At 39.2% G+C, this 19,190-nt stretch overlaps 1 protein-coding gene and 1 long non-coding RNA gene across 3 annotated transcripts in view; one reads left to right on the forward strand and one right to left on the reverse strand.

Annotated features, from left to right (window-relative positions):
• Nucleotides 1-19,190, reverse strand: part of LOC121281007 — a 100,035-nt gene that overhangs the window by 12,036 nt on the left and 68,809 nt on the right. Inside the window, exons 3-4 of one of the 2 annotated variants that reach the window (XR_005943786.1) lie at nucleotides 12,197-12,384; nucleotides 8,845-9,782 (exon numbers count right to left, since the gene is read on the reverse strand). This is a non-coding gene — a long non-coding RNA (uncharacterized LOC121281007). Of the gene's footprint in view, nucleotides 1-8,844; nucleotides 9,783-12,196; nucleotides 12,385-19,190 lie in introns of those variants that run through there. The other variant, XR_005943787.1, reaches the window with a different exon arrangement.
• LOC121281006 (prefoldin subunit 1) overlaps nucleotides 1-19,190 on the forward strand; it is a 103,322-nt gene that overhangs the window by 1,693 nt on the left and 82,439 nt on the right. Inside the window, exons 2-3 of the mRNA XM_041193545.1 lie at nucleotides 2,073-2,239; nucleotides 17,561-17,645. Of these exons, the coding sequence (XP_041049479.1) occupies nucleotides 2,073-2,239; nucleotides 17,561-17,645 (252 nt within the window). The remainder of the gene's footprint in view (nucleotides 1-2,072; nucleotides 2,240-17,560; nucleotides 17,646-19,190) is intronic.

The raw sequence follows: 19,190 nt of genomic DNA on the forward strand, positions 1-19,190 counted from the left end.
AAATGCTGGACATACTCAGCAGGTCTGGCAGCATCTGTGGAGGGAGAAACCAAGTTAACATTTCAGGTCTAGTTCTGATGAAAGGTCACAGACTGAAGATATAACCTTGAATTTCAATGGCCATTGTAAACTTAGACATTAAACTGTTTAAGCAAATACATCCTTTAAATGAATGTGAATTGAAAACCTAAACATATCTAGAGCTGTTCTACTAATTTGTACTGTCCCTTAAGAAGTAAATGTCTTTTTGTTACTTTTGTTAGCTTTACAGCACTTCAGGGTCTATCTTAGCAATGGGCACCGAGAGACTCTAATATACACAGACCGTAATCTTTCAAAGTTCCTAGAAAAATTTAAAATGACCACTGCCAGATTGTTCCGATAGAGCTTACTCTTGAGTCTTTTAATCTAAAGATTACACACATTGCTGGAAAGAAAAATGTCATTGCTGACATGCTATCCAGAATATAAGCCAGCAAGAGAATGCAACAGACAGGGAAAAGTATAGCAGTACTAGATTCCTGTGTGAATGTCAGATTGTGTGCAGAATGTATATGTTTTCTCTTGCTTCACAGGGAAACCATGTTTTAAAAAAAGTCTTAAAATTCAATTTTTTCCCTGTGCAGTGGAGGCATCCTGTGCCCAATACAGGCATGTCACATTATGAACTTTCAGTCAAACTTTTTTAAAACTGGACACAAACAAGCTGTTAAGATGGCTGCTGCAAATTATGTGACTTCTGGCATTTGGACTACAGACAGTATTAAGCCTCTGGCTAACATCTAATTAATTATGGGCACAAGAAGGTACCTCACAGCTATTTGTGGCATTCACACATTTCATTGTTTAAGGATGGGCTAACACCTAAAGACGACTGTGAAGTTTCCAGACTACCTGTCTCCATGTTTTATACTGGACAAAAGGAAAGATCAAAACTTAATGGCTGCTATCAACTTCCCATTGTATTCCATTGCTTTCCCCATTCAAACTAGACTGGGTGGAGCTTATAAGTGTTAACCTAGTGGCCATGTAATTGAAACTAGTTTCACGGACTACATCCTTATTACCCCAGGGCCAGCAGATCCATCAGAATCATCAGTCGTCAGTCAGTCTTAAACTAGCTGCAAGTCATCAAGTGGCCAAAGCTTTTAACCTGTTCCACTTTCAAAGTTCACCTCAGAACCAACCTCTAGATATTCAGCTACAAGAAACTTCAACCCACTGTGAACCCTTCACTTTACAAGGCCCTCATTTCAACTTTATATCATCCAATCATTCAAGAATCCACAGGCATGTCACATGGGAGATCAGAAGTCGTAAATCAAGGACTGAATCAACTGTAATCTGTAAATGTGCACTAAATTTATCTATATCCAATCTTCATGTATATGTATGTGTGTGCGTGCATGAGACTGTGTGTGACATGTTAATTTGGAGTAAAGGTGTGAGAATAAATAACCTTTATTTTAAACTCACAAAAGGTTGCTTCTGAATTATTTAATTGCATTACACACTCCAAGTCTAAGAAAAGAAACACCTCTTTCCATACAAATCATACTGATTACAGGCAGTAGGAGAGCAAGTACACTCTGTCTGTGACAGTAGGATTTTTGCTGAATTAAATTGAGGTGGTTGGGGGGAGGGGTGGTTACTTTCCACAGAAAGTAAGAATACGTAGAACCTGCTAGATGTGCTCAAAGTAATTCGTGTTGATGTTTAGAGATTCATGAAAAGAAAATAATTGATCCTTGGAATCATGTTCAATTCCTCGTGAATTTCTTTGAAAAGCTGAAAGTTCAGAGTAACATCATGTGACATTCAAGTCGTAAAGGTATTTTTGACCTGGCTACTGCAAGTTTACAGAGAGATAATCAAGTTGATAGCAAGAAAATTATGGGCAGACAAGATTTTAACTTGCTCAAAATCTATTCACTTACACAGAGTTAAAATCAGGCCCATTATACGTCTAAAACATGATAATATCTTAATCTGTAATTTTAGTAAATAATGTTGATATTGACTTTCAGACCAATTAGTCACACTTCAAATTCATTCCTGTGTACTTTCCTCAGGCTTTTGCTGAATTGCAGACTAAGGTGCTTGATACGCAACAGAAGGTGAAACTTGCAGATTTGCAGATTGAACAATTAAATAGGACCAAGAAACATGCACATTTAACAGATGGAGAGATATCTGCAATGCCCGAAGAAGCACGCATGTATGAAGGTGTTGGTAGAATGTAAGTAATATTATCTTGATCTCCTAGAATGGAATTAACATTAGGAGACCAGCTATGCCCCATCTTACTGTACCTTTTTAAAAGTTTTCTCCCTTTTTTGATTTTTTTTGTACCTTGCAACATTTTGAACAAGAACCTAGCAAACTGTGCTGCTGAGAAGAGGATAGGTATTTCATGGCAGCAATGGGGAAAATTAGTGGACCATTTATGCCCTTTCTTGCGCATCTCTTGGTGGAGAATAGGATGTACAGGGACTTCACACTAGATCTTCTTAACAGGAGATGTGCAATAGGGTATGGCAAACTGTAGAAAATATAATGTCTAAGCAATTCAAATTTATTACAAGAAATTAAAATTTGGAAGTATAACATTGGTACCAGTAAACGTGACAGTGAAGCTGTTGGATTGTTGCAAAAACCGAACTGGTTCACTGATGCCTTTTAGGGATGGAGACCTGCTGTCCTTACTCTGTCTGGCTTTTTAGTGACCAGCCCAATACCATTGCTCTTGGCTCTTAAACTGCCTTCTGAAAGGACCTGGAAAGCCACTTAGTTCTTCCTCATTCTCGTAATTTGATGCAAAACTGGACACTGCACTTGGCTGAGATTTAGGCATTGAATCAGGGCACAATAAAGGCTCAATAGCTCAATGCACTAAGCAAAATCCTCATTACAGACATCTGTGGATTGGTGCCAAAGTTGGGAGCGATGTCCCACACACTAATCAAGCAACTGTCATGGTCAATGGCACCTATAACTCTACATTCCAGGTTCATCCCATCAACATCCTGTTCCATCAACAGCACAGATCCCTAGAAGTGTGCAGTTCTATACAGTTTGAGGAAAATGGCCTCATGAATCTTTATCATTTACTCTAAAGCTCATGAAATCTCGTAGATTCAGGTCAAATATGGGAAAGGAGACCTGTTGAATACCACTTACCGCCCTTCCTCAGCTGATGAATCAATATTTGAGAGAAACATTGAGGATAGCAAGGACACCAAATGCATTGTGGGTGGGGGAAGCGTTACTGTCTGTCACCAAGACTGACTAGGCAGTCCTGAGTCCTGAATGACATAGCTGCTTGGTAGGGCTTTCAGTAAATGTTGAGAGCAGCAGCACAAGGGAATAACCCAAGACCTTGATCTCATTAGTCTGTTGTGTATGCTACTTTTTGTAATGGTATTGGTAGGGCTGAGCACTGCATAGTCTTTGTGGAGACCAGGTCCTGTCTTCACACTGAGGGCATGCTCCATTGTGCGGCATTACCACCATGCTAAATTGGATAGATTAAACACAGATCTAGCAGCTCAAAGCTGGGAGTCCAGAAGCTGTTGTTATCCATTAGCAGCAGAATTGTATTTTACCACAATCTGTAACTCATATCCTGGCATACCCCTCAGTCCTCTATCATCAATCAAACCAAATGACCAAACTGGTTCGATGAAGAGTTCAGAATAGCATGCAACAGTTGCACCAAGCTTATCTAAAAATGAGGTGCCAGCATCTCAAGCTATAACACAGGACTACATGGATACTAAACAACAAAATCAGCATGCAATATACAGAGCCAAGTGATCTGACAACCAGTTGACCTGGCCACGGTTCTACAACTCTGCCATGCCAAATTGTGAATGATAGTCTTTAATTAAGTAACTAACATGAGGAGTAAGCTCCATGAATATCCCATCCTAAATGGTGGCAGAGCCCAACATGTGAGTTGGAACTATCTTCAGTTAGAGGTGACGAGGAACAATTGTTCTCAGTACCACCACAGAGGTCTCTTGCCTGTCCTCACCTAATTTGATTCACCCCACTTGAAGACAGGACCTGGTCTCCACAAAGACCAAGCAGTGCTCTGTCCAACCAATACCATCACAAAAAGTAGCATACACAACAGACTAACGAGATCAAGGTCTTGGGTTATTCCCTTGTGCTGCTGCTCTCAACATTTACTGAAAGCCCTACCAAGCAGCTATATCATTCACTTGACATCAAGAAATAGCTGAGTGCATTGGACAGAGCAATGGCTATGGGCCTTGACAACATTCTGATAGCAGTGCTGAAGGCTTGTGCTCTAGAACTAGGCACAGTCCTAACTAACAACACAGCTGCAACACTGGCATCTACTCGATAATGCGTATGATTGCCTAGGCAGTCCTATTTGCAAAAAGAATAAACTTGATCAATTATCAACCTTATCAGTCCCAATAATCAACAGAGTGATGGAAGGAATTGTCAACTGTACTATCAAGTACCACTTACTTACATATAACTTGCTATAATTTGCAATGACATGATGGTCAGTTTGGGTTCTGCTGGGACTGCTCATCTCTAGACCTCATTAAAGCCATGGCCCAATCATTGGCATAAGCTGGATTTCAGGGGTGAGGTTAGAATAATTGCCTTTGTTATCAAAGCTGCATTCAGCTGAGTATGAACTGAAACTAAATTCATTTCGGATCATGGGGATACTTTCCAGTGGAGGTGAGGATAGTAGCCGGTGTAGCAGTAAGTCATAAGATTAAATGTCTCAAAGCTCAATTCCTTTTCTTTGTTTTAGTTAAAAGATTCTAGCTAGGGTAGCACGGGGCATTATAATGGGCCTCCTAGGCTAGAAATGTTGGGGGTATGGGAATGAAAGGGGAATAAAACGCTGCCATGCGTCCAGTTCCTAATTGCTGTAAAGTATGTGGATGTATATGTCAATTTAAAATGAGAGTGAGCTTGGTTGTGATGCCTAATACCATTGAATTGCTAGTATGTTTGGCCTGAGCTCACAAATGAAATATGGCCACTTGGGTGGGGATTTGCCATGATGGGGTTGGGGCCTGTGGGCGACCGGGGGGATAGTATTTCACTGGTAATAACACTGCAAACTGTTGAAATAATATCAACTCAACCCTGAGATTTAGTACTATTTTAAAATATGCTGGAGTGTGTCGTTTTGGAACGTACAGAGTTGTATCAATTACTTATCTCAAGTTCATACTTTTTTCTCTGTTGATGTGTGTTATGGCTAACAAGGACAGATCATTGATTAAAAGCAAAATACTGTGGATACTGGAAATCTTGAAACAAAAACAAAAATAGCTGGAAAAACCCAGCAGGTCTGACAGCATCTGTGGAGAGGAAGACAGTGTCAACGTTTTGAGTCCGTATGACTCTTCATCAGAATTAAAGAAAAATAGAAATGAGGTGAAATATATGCTGTTTGATGGGGGGTGGGACAGGTGGAGCTGGATAGAGGGCCAGTGATAGGTGGAGGCAAAGAAGAGATTGCCAAAGATGTCATAGATAAAAGGACAAAGGGGTGCAGATGGTGGTGATGTTAGCTAAAGGATGTGCTGATGGTGACATTAAGGATAGAAAGCAGGACAAGGAAGTGACAGATGGCCCTAGTGAGGGTGGAAGGGATCGAAATAGGCTGAAAGGCGGAGATAAAAAAATGGATGGAAATAAATTGAAAAATACTAATAGAAATAGGTGGGAAAAGAAAAATAATATTAAAAAGATATATAAATAATTAGAAAAAAGGGGGATTGAAAAGGGGGTGGGGATGGAGGAGAGAGTTCATGATCCGTTAAGTCTGGAAGGCAGTAAGGTGCCTAATTGGGAGATGAGGTGCTGTTCCTCCAGTTTGCATTGAGCTTCACTGGAACATTGTAGCAGGCCAAGGATGGACATATGGGCATGAGAGCAGGGTGGTGTGTTAAAATAGTAAGCGACAGGGAGGTCAGGGTCATGCTTGCGGACAGACTGAAGGTGTTCCGCAAAGCAGTCACCCAGTCTGCGTTTGGTCTCTCCAGTGTAGAGGAAACCGCATTGGGAGCAACGAATGTAGTAGACTAAATTGAGGGAAGTGCAAATGAAGTGCTGCTTCACTTGAAAGGAGTGTTTGGGCCCTTGGACAGTGAGGAGGGGGGAAGTAAAGGGGCAGGTGCTGCACCTTCTGTGGTTGCATGGGAATGTGCCGTGGGAGGGGTTTGAAGTATAGGGGGTGATGGAGGAGTGGACCAGGGTGCCCTGGAGGGCACAGTCCCTAAGGAATGCCGGCAGGGAGGTGAAGGGAAGATGCATTTGGCGGTGGCATCATGCTGGAGTTGGCGGAAATGGTGGAGGATGATCCTTTGAATGCAGAGGCTGGTGGGGTGATAAGTGAGGACAAGGGGTCATTGATTCCCAGTTGTGCGCAACATGTCATGGTTGTACCAGTCACTTCAGCTAGAAGTGGTATTGAAATTTATCTTTGTAGCTAATATAAAGGAAACTATATCTTCTCTATATTACCTCACAATAATCCACCTTGTGAAATGTAAAAAGAATGTAAGAGAATTTTAGTATGTGAACAACTTGCACGTATTGAAGTAGAGATGTATGTTTGTGTCTGAAGCCATCTGGAGAAGCTGCACATGTCCACTCCAAGTAAAAATATTTCAATAAGCCCTCCCATCGGGAGGCGATGGCGTGGCGATAATGTCACTGGAATAGAAATTCGGAGGCCGAGGCTAGTGCCTGGGAAAAATCTGGAATTAAAATCTAGTCTAGTTTTCTAATGCCCTTTAGGGAAGGAAATCTGCCACCCTTACCTGGTCTTAACTGTTGTCTCCTCATAGACACTTAATTGTTCTCTAATATGGCCTAGCAAGCCACTCTAATCAAGGACAATTAGAGATGGGCAACAAATGACAGAATAAAAATATGGAACTTAGGTTGTGCTAGACTGTTCTGTCAATAAAAATCTGGGTTCATATTGAGACTGAGGATATGAATGTCTGTAAGAATGGCTAGTTGAAATGAGTTTTTGGGTAGTTTTAACACAATGTGGGTGTGGACCCAAATGACAAAATTGTCCATAATTTGATGCTAAGTGATCGCAGTGTTGTTCGCAGTTGTGGGGATAGGAAAATAGGATATTGGAACAGAATGTTTTTTTTTCTGAGCTTGCAGTTGATTCCCATTTTTGAGGAATTGTGGTAGAAGTTCTGTACTTAGCTATGCTGTATCTTGGCTGGTTGAATGTTGATGCTGACAGTAGATTTATAACACTTAAATCGTCCCAATACTTATTATTAGCATCCTTCACCTTCCTAAGGACAAAAAAATTTCTTATTCTTTGGGCTACAAGCTAAAGACATGTTGGTCGAAATGCTAAAATGTGATTACAAACTCTTAATTGGTACCTTTTGATTGGTATTGTTTGAGTATATCCTGCCTGGTTTAGTTTTTTTTAAGAGGGTTTATCAGCTTTAGGAAGTATGTTCCAGTTCCAGACATTGAATTCAGTTGCAGCTATAGTTATTTTCATTGTTTTCCAACATATCCTAGGGCAGGTACGTTTTATTTTTATATTCTCTGTAGATTATTTGCATACCTTTTAGCACACAAACAATGGGAATGCAAAATACTGTTTACATTTAAATAGATATGATAAGAGGCTTCCTCTCATTACAAACTTAGTTCCTGTTTAAAGAATGAGCATGCTGGAACTAAGGATGTGACATTGTGTCCATAAATAATGAACACTGAAGCTGACATGAATAAAGAAATAACTGTTCTCAGGAAAAGCTGACTTCTGTAAGTGTTTTAAGCTGCTAGCTGTTTAAGTTTAAGCCCATATGCATGAGGGGATATATCTTCTGCCAGTGCCTGAAACCCTGTCTTTATGAAAATTAACTTGTCAAATGAAAACGTTTCACTAAATTTCATTAACAATCTTTTAAATGCCTTTTCACTTCATTTGAAGGACTAACTTCTGAATATTCTGTTTATAGTGTAATCGTATCTTTTTGAACATTAAATGGTAGTACAAATTCAAAAGTGTGTGCAAGAATAAAATAACATTTTGCAGTCGCAAAAACAGGACAATCTTTACAGCACCACTTGGATGCTTGTATATTTGATTTTTATAGTATTTTGCCTTTTTGTGTGATTTATAGAACCTGAAGAAGCAGCTTTCTTCACTACACTTGACCACTTCAGAAAACACTTCAATAACTGTAAATCATTTTGAGATGTCTGGTGGTTGTAAAAAGTGCTAAATAAATACAAGTTTTTTTTTGTTTTGTGACCACTCTGTGATGGTCGCATGCATTACAGGTTTAGAGTTGTTATACTAATGCAGATTGAAGCACTCTCCTTTTTGAAGTGGAACTTTTAGTCGGACATTCAGTTAGTTTATGGAGGAAAGAAATTGGCAGGGAGGAAGAATGCAGATGTGTCATCCCTCCTTATGGGTTGATCACTGTCCAGTTGATGGTTTCTATGGCAATGCCATACTCCTGATTAATTGAAAGTGGGAAGTAAAAGTGTGGGGAGAAGAAAAATTAAAACAAATAAATAAACTAGGGAGTTAGTGAAAGCTGCAGAACATCTAGAGGGATATAGAGTTGCAACAAATGTTACGAAACATAATATGAAGTTGATGTACTTGTCATCTTCTTTGGCTGCACTCCAATTGGGAATATTCTATTCAGAGAGGTGATTACATCATTGTAGCTATACTAAGAAAATGATGCTTCATTGCATTAATCTGTATGAACATACCAGGGCTATATTCAAGGATTGGAGGGGTAGATAGCAAAAGGACAGACAGGATTTGAAAAGTAATTTATCAGGTCTTAATTTATTATAGCGATCATTACAATATTTTATGAAACGTTAGTAGACATTTTTTCAGTTGATAAATGTACCACAAACAATGAAATGCATATGTTCTGTCAATCAAACTATGACAAAATTTATGATGAATTGTAAATTAAATGATACAACAAAATAATGCACCTCTTTTGCAATGGTGGGTGGCTTCATTTTTAATAAAGCTGTATTTGATTGAAACTTCTTTATCACCTACAGCATTGATCTAATTGAACAAGTATTTATTTTTCTGTTGGTGTAGTTTTGTAAATTGAAAGACCAACAGGAGCACCTAGTGTTCAAGATATTAGTGAATCTGAAGAAGGGCTCATGTGCCAGCATGAATAGTACATATGAAATTCAGCTGAAGGTGCAAAAGTAAACTTTTCATTTGTACTCATTAAAATAGAAAAAATAGCTTGGACATTCTTCAGATAGCCCAGTAAGTAAACAGTTTGTGTGATTGGTACCGAGTCATACAGACCAGAAAGATCTCATGTTTGATAACTGCCACATGTTGATTGAGCTATTCTCAGACAGTAAATTGGTGCGGCACCACAATCATCCTCAGTGTTACTGGGAGAGGGACTTGCACTCCTAATTCAGGGACACTGAGGGTGACTTTGGTCCCAAACTATTGGCCCACCTGAGGCAACAATAATTATGTCCTGAATGTGGACTTCTGATTGATCCATTATGAACAATAGCTAATCAAGTTGTGAATGGTTGAAAGGCAGTAGGTTTCAGTCTGCCAGATTTTAGAGAATTATTGATGGTTGTGCCATTAAAATATTAAACTCTGGAGGACCCAAACTAGATGCTCTGATTTTCAAATCAGTCAGGTGCAGAATGTTTTTCTCACAATCTGTTTATAATTCAAAAATCAGGATACTGCAGATGCTGATAATCTGTAAAAAAAAAAAAACACTATGTTGGAAGCATAGAAGATCAGGCAGTGAAATAAAGGCAGAATACTGCTGATGCTGGAGATCTGAAATAAAAACAGTGAAAAAACTTGGCAGGTCTGACAACATCTGTAGAAAGAGAAACAGAGTTAATGTTTTGAGTCCAATATGACTTTTCTTCTGAAGAAGAGTCATATTGGACTCAAAATATTAACTCTGTTTCTCTCTCCACAGATGCTGCCAGACGTGCTGAGTTTTTACAGCATTTTCTGTTTTTATTATAGCAGATCAGGCAGCATCTATGGAAGGAAGAAATTCTGTTACTGTTTAAGGTTGATGGCCTTTGTTAAAATACCTACATTCTCTCTCCACAGATGCTCCACCATTTTCTGTTTATATTTTCGTTCATAAATTGTCAAAGAATTAATTAGGTATATAATGCCTCAATGAAGTGTGAACCATTATTCAATTAATAGTGTCGTGCTCAGAATATGTTCCCTTGTGTCTGTGAAGCTTTGAGGCCTCTTTCAGCTGTAATAAGTACAGGAAGCTGTTGGCCAATTCTTCAGTTTAATACATTTCAGGTGATTGTAAACCTTATGAATGTGAAGGCTCAGTTAAAGGAATGAGAATTTCATAATTGCTTACCTTGGCATAAAAAGAGTCTTGTATCAATCAGAACAGTTGCTAATTTTATCTATTGATTGACCTGCTGTGTAAATTTATTTTGTGTAATAAACAATTTGTAATTGTAGCCTGAAATATTTGGTCTACTTGTGTGGTGTTTTCTTGCTTCTTGGAGAAATCATAAGTATTTAGTGTGTATCCTGTATTGTTCCCAATATAATCAAATGGTAAAAATGTAGACTGTTACCTGTGAGGAAAGCTATGTCATATTCACAGGACATACAAGGTTAAGCTTCTGGTCGTAAGAGATCCTGGTCACCTTCTGAATGCTGCCTTTTGCACTAAATAAAGAATGCTCACAGCTTAAACTGTAGCACTGGAATTTGGCTTGTTTGCTTGTGGCCAGAACAAGCATAATGTATTAGTATATAAAGAAATATGGTAACTTTCATATCTTTGCATATCCCCATTGTATGCTGTTATTTTTCATGAACTCATACTCCTGATATTTCCTGGTATTTATATATAAATGGGAGTTCTGCATCTTCAAGATACTTCAGAAGCATTATCGGACTGGTGCATGATTGAAAATAATTGGTCTGGGCCCTTTAGATTCAAACTGCAAGTGCACAAATTAGAAAAAATTGTTATCATTTATACAGCTATATAGACCCCACCTTATGTTTTTGGAAGTGTTTTCTTTTCTATCATTTAGACACAGCATAGTTAACATGCCTGTTAACCATTTGTTGGTGCTAATGTGAGACTCCTGAAAGATTGTTTTGTATCTTGTTCTCCTGTTGGTTAGTAAGCAAATTTGACACTTTGATTAGATCTTTTTCGTAGCCAATCGGTATGGTCATACATAGGGAGCGAAATTTGATTTTTGTTAAACATGAGTGATTTTGTTTATTCCCTCGTTTTTGAATGGTATAAAATTCCTTCCAGTTACCACCCCCCCACCACCCCCACAACCCTCCCTCACCAAGTTGTGATCAAGAGAGCAGGCAAATAAATTGTTCCCTGATCTAGTTCTAGTGTTGTTGTTGGCTTGGTTCTAGTAGACATAAGACACAGCATGATGCGAATTCTTTTTATTTTCCCATCTCCTTTCTCAGAAGACTAAGTGAATCTCTGTAGTAGTAAAACCTAAACTATGGGTTCAGAGGCTGGAAAGGTGTGCTTGAATTCCAATATGCTGCTTTTCTTTCACATTGATTTATATTATTTTTAGGTTTCCTTTGCATACACAATTTTCCAACCAAGAGTGTGAGCAGGTGACTGCCTCAGTTCTTTGCTTTTGCCAACCTTCATCCCTTCAACATCAGTTTTTTTTCTCTCTTTCTCTATGGGGAATTGCCTATGAGCTGCACAACACTTCCCTTTGTGGATATTCAAAGTTAGAGGATTTGGTGATTGCAGCAAGCTTTTGGAAAACAGCAAGGTGGAATTGCAGTTCTATGTTGATAATACTACAGACTATTTATTCCGCCTTCCATTTTCCAAAGCTCTTTAAGAGAATATTTGCTGTTAACTTAAGTCTTGGGTTTTTTTTTCTTCCCACAATTTGAAAGTTGTACAATTAATTGCAGTGTGTAGAACGGGCATTCCCAAACACTGGTATGTGTACCTCTGGTGTCCAGGAGACATTTCTGGGAGTTCACTGAAGAAATGATCGAATGGTGGATTTTAAGGTCTAATGCAAACATTTAACTATGTTTCTAATTTTTAAAAAAGATATTTATTTCCCAATGTGAGTATGTGTAAAGAATAAAAGCTAGGATGCTTACCGGTGAGTATTTGCTCTTTATGATGTTGTTTTCTCAAATGCTGATGTTTGCAGCGTGGGATGGCTGGCGGCTTTGTCCTGGGGGACAGGTCTCTGTGCCATTTGTTTGCTATTAGCCCTCAGCCTGCTCTTTGAGCTTTCTAACATGGGTCGAAGGACTTGGTCTCTACTTGGAGCTGGCAGAGTCACCTGGAACAACACAGTTTCTGAGAGGAGGAGACCATCACCCGCACTTACCTGGTTTTTTTGTCTATAAAAGTGAAGCAGCTGGCGATTTCCTAAGAGTGCAGGACTTGTCGCTGGAATTGGACTTACAGGGTCTGGAGGAGCGGAGGGTCAACAGCTTCATCCCATTGACCTCAACCACCAATGTGGGCCCTGGGAAACTCCCTCCCTCCAACAGACTGGCTCCTCTGGAGTAAGAACAGCATGTTGTCCACCCCGATGGGGAGTCACTACAAGAGGAAGCTGGTTCCTTCAGGATCCCACTGTTGCTGATGGGAACAAAGGAGTCTGGAGCAGCCGACTAGACCGGATAGTTTCCAGTACCATATAATATGGGGATGCAACCCTCTGCTGATAGCCTCACTGAGGCAACAAATGTCAGTTTCTATATTCCCTACCATAGAATTAGCAAATCAGCACATTGTTTAACGAATACTCAATTAACAAACTATATCATTTACATTTTACGTAAGTGATTGCACCAACATTTAGAGGGACATAGTATGTATAAGATTTGGCACATTCCATGACTAGCAAATTCAAACAAAATCTGGCCTTTATATAGCACCTTTAATGTTACAATGAAGACCCTATGGACTTCACAAGTTGAATTTGCCAGGGAAAAGGATGTGAGACATTGAGGGAGAGAATGTTAAATGTTGCCCAAAACTTTGTGTTTATTAGAAGATTTTTAAAGGAGCAGAGAAAGGTAGCCATGAAGAGAAGGGGGAGACTGGAACCAATACAACCAAAGGATTCACCACTGATGAAGTGAAAGGAGAGAGTTATATTGAAAATAATTGAGCAAAATAACTGACGAATGCTGTGGAACGTGATCTAAGGCTTGCAGGGCATTGTAGAGATAAAGTGCAGCAAGGCCATGATGAAATTTGATAAGAATGAATAGTGCGAATCCAGCGTGTTGTGGGACAGCTGCCTGCAAAGGACAATGATGGATTACTGCAGAACAGATAATTGTGGGAGTTTGTGGAGATTGGGATACCAGTGGAATAATCAAGTTCAGGTATGACAAAACATGGATAAGGGTTTCAGTGGCAGAGGAGTACAGTGTTGCATAGGTGGAAATAGATAGTGTTGGTGATGGTTAGAAGATGGTTTAAAACTCAGCTAAGCATCAGATAGAATGTTAAGCATTCACACAGCACGCTTCAGTCTGAGTGAGTGGCTGGGAAGGGGAATGAAATCAGTGCTTAGAGAAACATGGGTTAATAATGGACAGCTACCTCAGATTTCTGAAAGATAAATCACATTGTTGCAGAAATCTAGTTCATAATTCATACATTTTAGAACATTACTTAGTTTTAGGAATTAAAGTTTTAACTGTAGAAAATGTGGGCATCTAGTTGAGAAACTGATCAAAAATAACTCAGACGTAAATGCAACTCAAACGAGCCTGGGGTTATTACACTTAAATGGTAGCCTGTGTTTGTCTTGCAAGGTCAAAATTGATCATGAAAACACTTGACCAACGAATGATCCATCTCTATGCTTGTAATGAAGCCAAGGGGTCTGGAGAAGGGTTGTAAAACTCCATTAGCAATATAAATTATTCACATGGGCTACAGAATCAAAAAAGAGTTGTGTGTGGGTAAACTAATTTGTTTAATTTCTGTTTAAGACCATCCCAAAGCATGCTACTTTGTCATAAAGATGGGCTGTGGGGGTGGAAGGTTCTTTTGTTGAATTTATCTGTGTGTGCTTGCTGACAGGAGCAAGCATTTCAGTTTGGGAATAGATGGGGGCAATTACAGATTTGGTCTTGTGTAGGCTGCAACTCCAGAGTGTGGAGAGCCAAAGGAAGTGTATGTTAGGCCTGCATTTAAGCAGTGAAACTACTAACTTTATTGTTTCATTCGTGGATTGCTGGTGGGGGGCTCAATCTCATTCTGGATTTTGTGAGGGAAAAGCAGACAGAAGATTTGCTCTAGCTTGCGGCTAGTGGAAGAAATCTACAGTGATCCTCACAGAGCCTTATGGCAGAAAGCAGTCAGCAGTATTAGCTAGGAAGATCTGAGAAGGCAGTTGGATATCTGCTGGTAACCCAAACAAGGAGCTGAGGCATCCACCCTCATGAGCATTAAATAAAAGTTAGAGAATTACTTAGCCAAAAGGGTCCCCATGAAATATAACCTCAGAGAACAACTGGAACACTGAGGAGAATTAAAGTGACTTCTGGAGGGCTGTGGCATGCCTTTGGGTTGGTCCTTAAAGAAGTGAATGACCCTTCAAGATTTCGTAAGCTAAAGGAACTCTTGGGTGAACTAAAAAGTAGAACTGAGTTTATAGCATAAGCCTTTACAAACTATAATGTTAATAGTGTTTGCTTTGTTTATATACAATAAGGTTTTTTTTTAAAAAATGTAAATTCTTATGGTATAATTCTGCCAGTTAATAACTGGGTGTTCAGATTTCTCTTCAAATGTTAACGGTCCCTAACAGGATCGTAACAAGGTCTGACTATACTGATTGAATCCTTTGAATTACAGAGAAACTTGATGAAGGAAGTGCAGTAAATGTTGTACATATAGACTTTTAAAAGACATTTGGTTAAGTACCTCATAATAGACTTATTTGGCAATTAGAAGCACATGATATTAAAAGGATGATGGTAACTTGGTTGCATAATTTACTAAGTAATAGGAGCTAGAGATCATTGATGGACAATGCTTTTCTGACTGGAGAGAAGGATGTTGTAGGGCCCTTCAAGTTTCCATAATTGGGACTAAAATAAAAGATAGAAAATGCTAGAAATACCCAGCAGGTCAGGGAGCATCCATGGATAGAGGAATAGAGTTAACATTTCAGGTTGATGACCTTTCTTACGTCCACAGATGGGGTTCCAGGATTAGGGTGAAGTTAGTTTAGGTTTGAGAGTCCTGTGGTCCAGCAGGATTGAGAATGCATTTTGGACAACTAGGGGTCCAAGGTCTGATGATATTTAGGGTTGCCAGATTCTTGGGGTAATAGTGGGAGGGAGGGTCTAGCAGTCTTGATAGGGAGGGGCCACAGGTGAATGGGAAACAAATTGCCATTAACTCAATGTGCAAGACTTACAATATGTTATGTGGTGTTCATATCCTGTGAGAATATGCTATAAATGGATAGAAGTGGATGGTAAACAAAAACATATCCTATTCTTGTGCACACAGCAGCATTCTTGACTATGTATATTTAGTAGTACAGCAAAACAAATTGGATCTAGGGTTGAAAAATAATTCCTGAAGACACTATGTTGCAGACTGTGTGATAAATGAATATTACTCAAAAATAACAGTATATTTATTTCTGAAAATGTGCCAGTAGATTCTAAATCACTTGAAACATCTTGCATGATGGTCATATTTTGTTTTAGTGATACCCGGTGAAATTCTTGCATTTGTAATACAATCTGCTTTTATGCAACCCATCTTTTTATTTAAAATAAACTTGCATGCTATGAATGAATGATTTATTGTTTTTTAAGCATACATTTTAAAATCATCCTCTATGATTTATTGAAGTACAACTTAGAAAGTTTAAACATTTTGTTTTTCTTTCGTAGTGTTTTTGGAGGATATCCAATAGCCGCAGGAACATTTTTGTGCTGTGTCCAAACCTAAATTAGAATTTAATATTTTCTTCAGCGTCAACTGCAAACAGTTTGCATAAAGTCTGCACGTTGGTCTTGTCATTATGTGGTAGTGATTTTACGATGTACACTTTCTGGAGTGACGCTGAGCCATAAAGATCAACAATATTCCAGGGTCAGTCACTGAGCTATGCTGAATTAGCTGATCTAGGTTGGCTGGTCTTAGCGCCTGTGAGTTAGGGAGAGGAGAAGTGTGGCAAGGTTTTCACTGTTGATCATTTTCTTGTGACTTACAGTTTAAAAAAAATCACATGAGGGTAGTGTTTTAGGACAGGATCAAGCTTGACGATGATGTCCCACACAGTCGAATAGATTATAACGAATAGATTATAACTTATTGTCCACAACTGAAGAATTGCACTTGGCACTAGGGGAACCCATCAAACCACACATTTGCCACATTTGAGAAAAATGAGAAAATTAGGGCAAAGTCAGTACTTAAATAGAAAGATTAAAACAATTCTTATCTGATTACCAAAAATAAGGTGGAATTCTGTAGTATCAGATTATTTGTGCAGTAAAACATGAAAACATATAGTTCGTGGTATGTTACCTTACTTTTATCTTTTTCAAAATATTGTTTAGCGTTTTAATACATTGAATCAAAATTCTTTGCTGTGTAACTAATGTCCTTTTTCCCTTAAACTATTTGGCACAATAAATTTATTTGCTGTGAAATGCCTTGTAATGTAGTTTGGCACCTGGAATATCAGTAATTGTTATCTAATAAAAAATATTTAAAGGTGGTAGGAATATGATGGAAATCTTCTAAAGTTTGATTTTTCACTTTTATATGTCTGCACTTTCAACCGTAGAATCCTAAGTCCATGATGCTTTTAGTAAAGCCTTGTATGTAATTAAAAAAAAATTCAAGAACCCTTCATTTTGGATAAAAATGTGAAAACAAAATCAAGCTTTCAGAGAGTTTAGTTGTGGAATATTGGGGAAGGAATCTCTATGGCTGAGGCATTTCGGCAGTTTTGCTGAGGCATTCACTCTGCACATACAAAAGCTTAGAAGTGACTTGAGGTAATATGACTTGGTCCAGAATGTTAAATAGTTCATCCAGTTGCGGCTTTAATTCCAGACAGTACCACCCATGTCCTGCAGGGTTTGATTAAAACTCCCACAAAAAAAAAAGATCAGGTGCATTGTTAAACAGTAGCAGACCTCTACACATACATGCCACGTATATAGGTCTGCCCAGAACAATGTTGATAATTTTTGGTTTGTTGTATTAGTTAGCCCGACACTTCCTTTTGGCTGTTACAAATTATTTCATGTATTACAGAAATTTTATGTAATACAACAATTAGAGGAACGCACACATATGTATCTATATATATTTGGAATAGGTTGCATCTAACTTCCATGCTCTGATTATGGAAGTTTGCCAACTCTCAGGCTTGGAAAAAAGTTTCATGGTTAATCGGTATTTTTCAATCTATCCTTACTGCAAATTAAAACATTGTGTTTTCTGATTTTTTTCAGGTTTATTCTTCAGCCAAAAGTTGTAATTCACAATCAGCTCCTCGAAAAACAGAAAATAGCAGAAGAAAAGATCAAAGAACTTGAGGTGAGTCCTGATCAATCATGCTTTCAGCCTAGAACTTGAATGAAGAATGCTGAAATAGAACTTTCTTTTTAAAACAAGTGAATTGCACTTCTTGTTATCGCTGCACCTCCTGTGCCTACAAGGAATCCTCTGTATGTTTCAAAGGTCACCCTCAACTAAATGCTGCCTGCTAATTCAATCCCAAGCCTGATGGTGAGGTATAAAATGACTCTTAATCCTTTTCTTGATAATAGGTTTAGTTACAGAATGCAGCATTACATATGTATGCTTTTTACCTACTCCCCAGTGTCCCAGAATTCCTTTTTTTTTTTACACTTTTTTAGTTATTTATTCATGGGATGTGGGCTTCGTTGGCTGGGCCAACATTTATTGCCCATCCCTAATTGCCCTTGAGAAGGTGGTGGTGAACTGCCTACTTGAACTGCTGCAGTCCATGTGGTTTAGGTACACCCAGAGCACTGTTAGGAAGGGAGTTCCAGGATTTTGACCCAGCAACAGTGAAGGAACGGTGATATATTTCCAAGTCAGGGTGGTGAGTAATTTGGAGGGGAACTTCGAGGAGCTGGTGTTCTTCTAGATGGTAGTGGTCGTGGGTTTGGAAGGTGCAGTCGAAGGAGCCTTGGTGAATACCTGCAGTGCATCTTGAGATGGTACACACTGCTGCTACTTTGCATCAGTGGTGGAGGGAGTGAATGTTTGTGGATGTGGTGCTAATCAAGCGGGTTGCTTTGTCCTGAATGGTGTCAAGCTTCTTGAATTTTGTAGGAGTGCTCTCATCCAGGCAGGTGGGGAATATTGCATCACACTCCTGACTTGTGCCTTGTAGATAGTGGACAGGCTTTGGGGAGTCAGGAGGTGGGTTACTCATTGCATGATTCCTAGCCTCTGACCTACCCTTGTAGCCACAGTATTTTCATGGCTAGTCTAGTTCAGTTTCTGATCATTGGTAACCCCCAGGATGTTGATAGTTGGGGATTCAGTGTTGGCAATGCCATTGAACATCAAGGGGCGATGGCTGGATTCTCTCTTGTTGGAGATGGTCATTGCCTGACACATGTGTGGTGCGAATGTTACTTGCCACTTATCAGCCGAAGCTTGGATATTGTCCTGGTCTTGCTGCATTTGGACATAGACTGCTTCAGTATCTGAGGAGTCGTGAATGTTGCTGAACATTGTGCAGTCAACAGCGAACATCCCCACTTCTGAGATTATGATGTAAGGAAGGTAATTTATGAAGCAGCTGAAGATGTTTGGGCCCAGGACACTACCCTGAGGAACTCAAATGGTGATGTCCTGGAGCTGAGATGACTGACCTCCGACAACCACAACCATCTTCCTTTGACTCCAACCAGTGGAGAGTTTTCCTGTGATTCCCATTGGCTCCAGTTTTGCTGGAGCTCCTTGATGCCACACTCTGTCAAATGCTGCTGTGATGTCAAGGGCAGTCACTCTCACCTCACCTCTGGAGCTCAGCTCTTTTGTCCATGTTTGAACCAAGGCTATAATGAGGTCAAGAGCTGAGTGGACCTGATGGAACCTAAACTG

This window comes from Carcharodon carcharias, chromosome 8, assembly GCF_017639515.1.
Source record: "Carcharodon carcharias isolate sCarCar2 chromosome 8, sCarCar2.pri, whole genome shotgun sequence".
Classification (NCBI taxonomy): Eukaryota; Metazoa; Chordata; class Chondrichthyes; order Lamniformes; family Lamnidae; genus Carcharodon; species Carcharodon carcharias.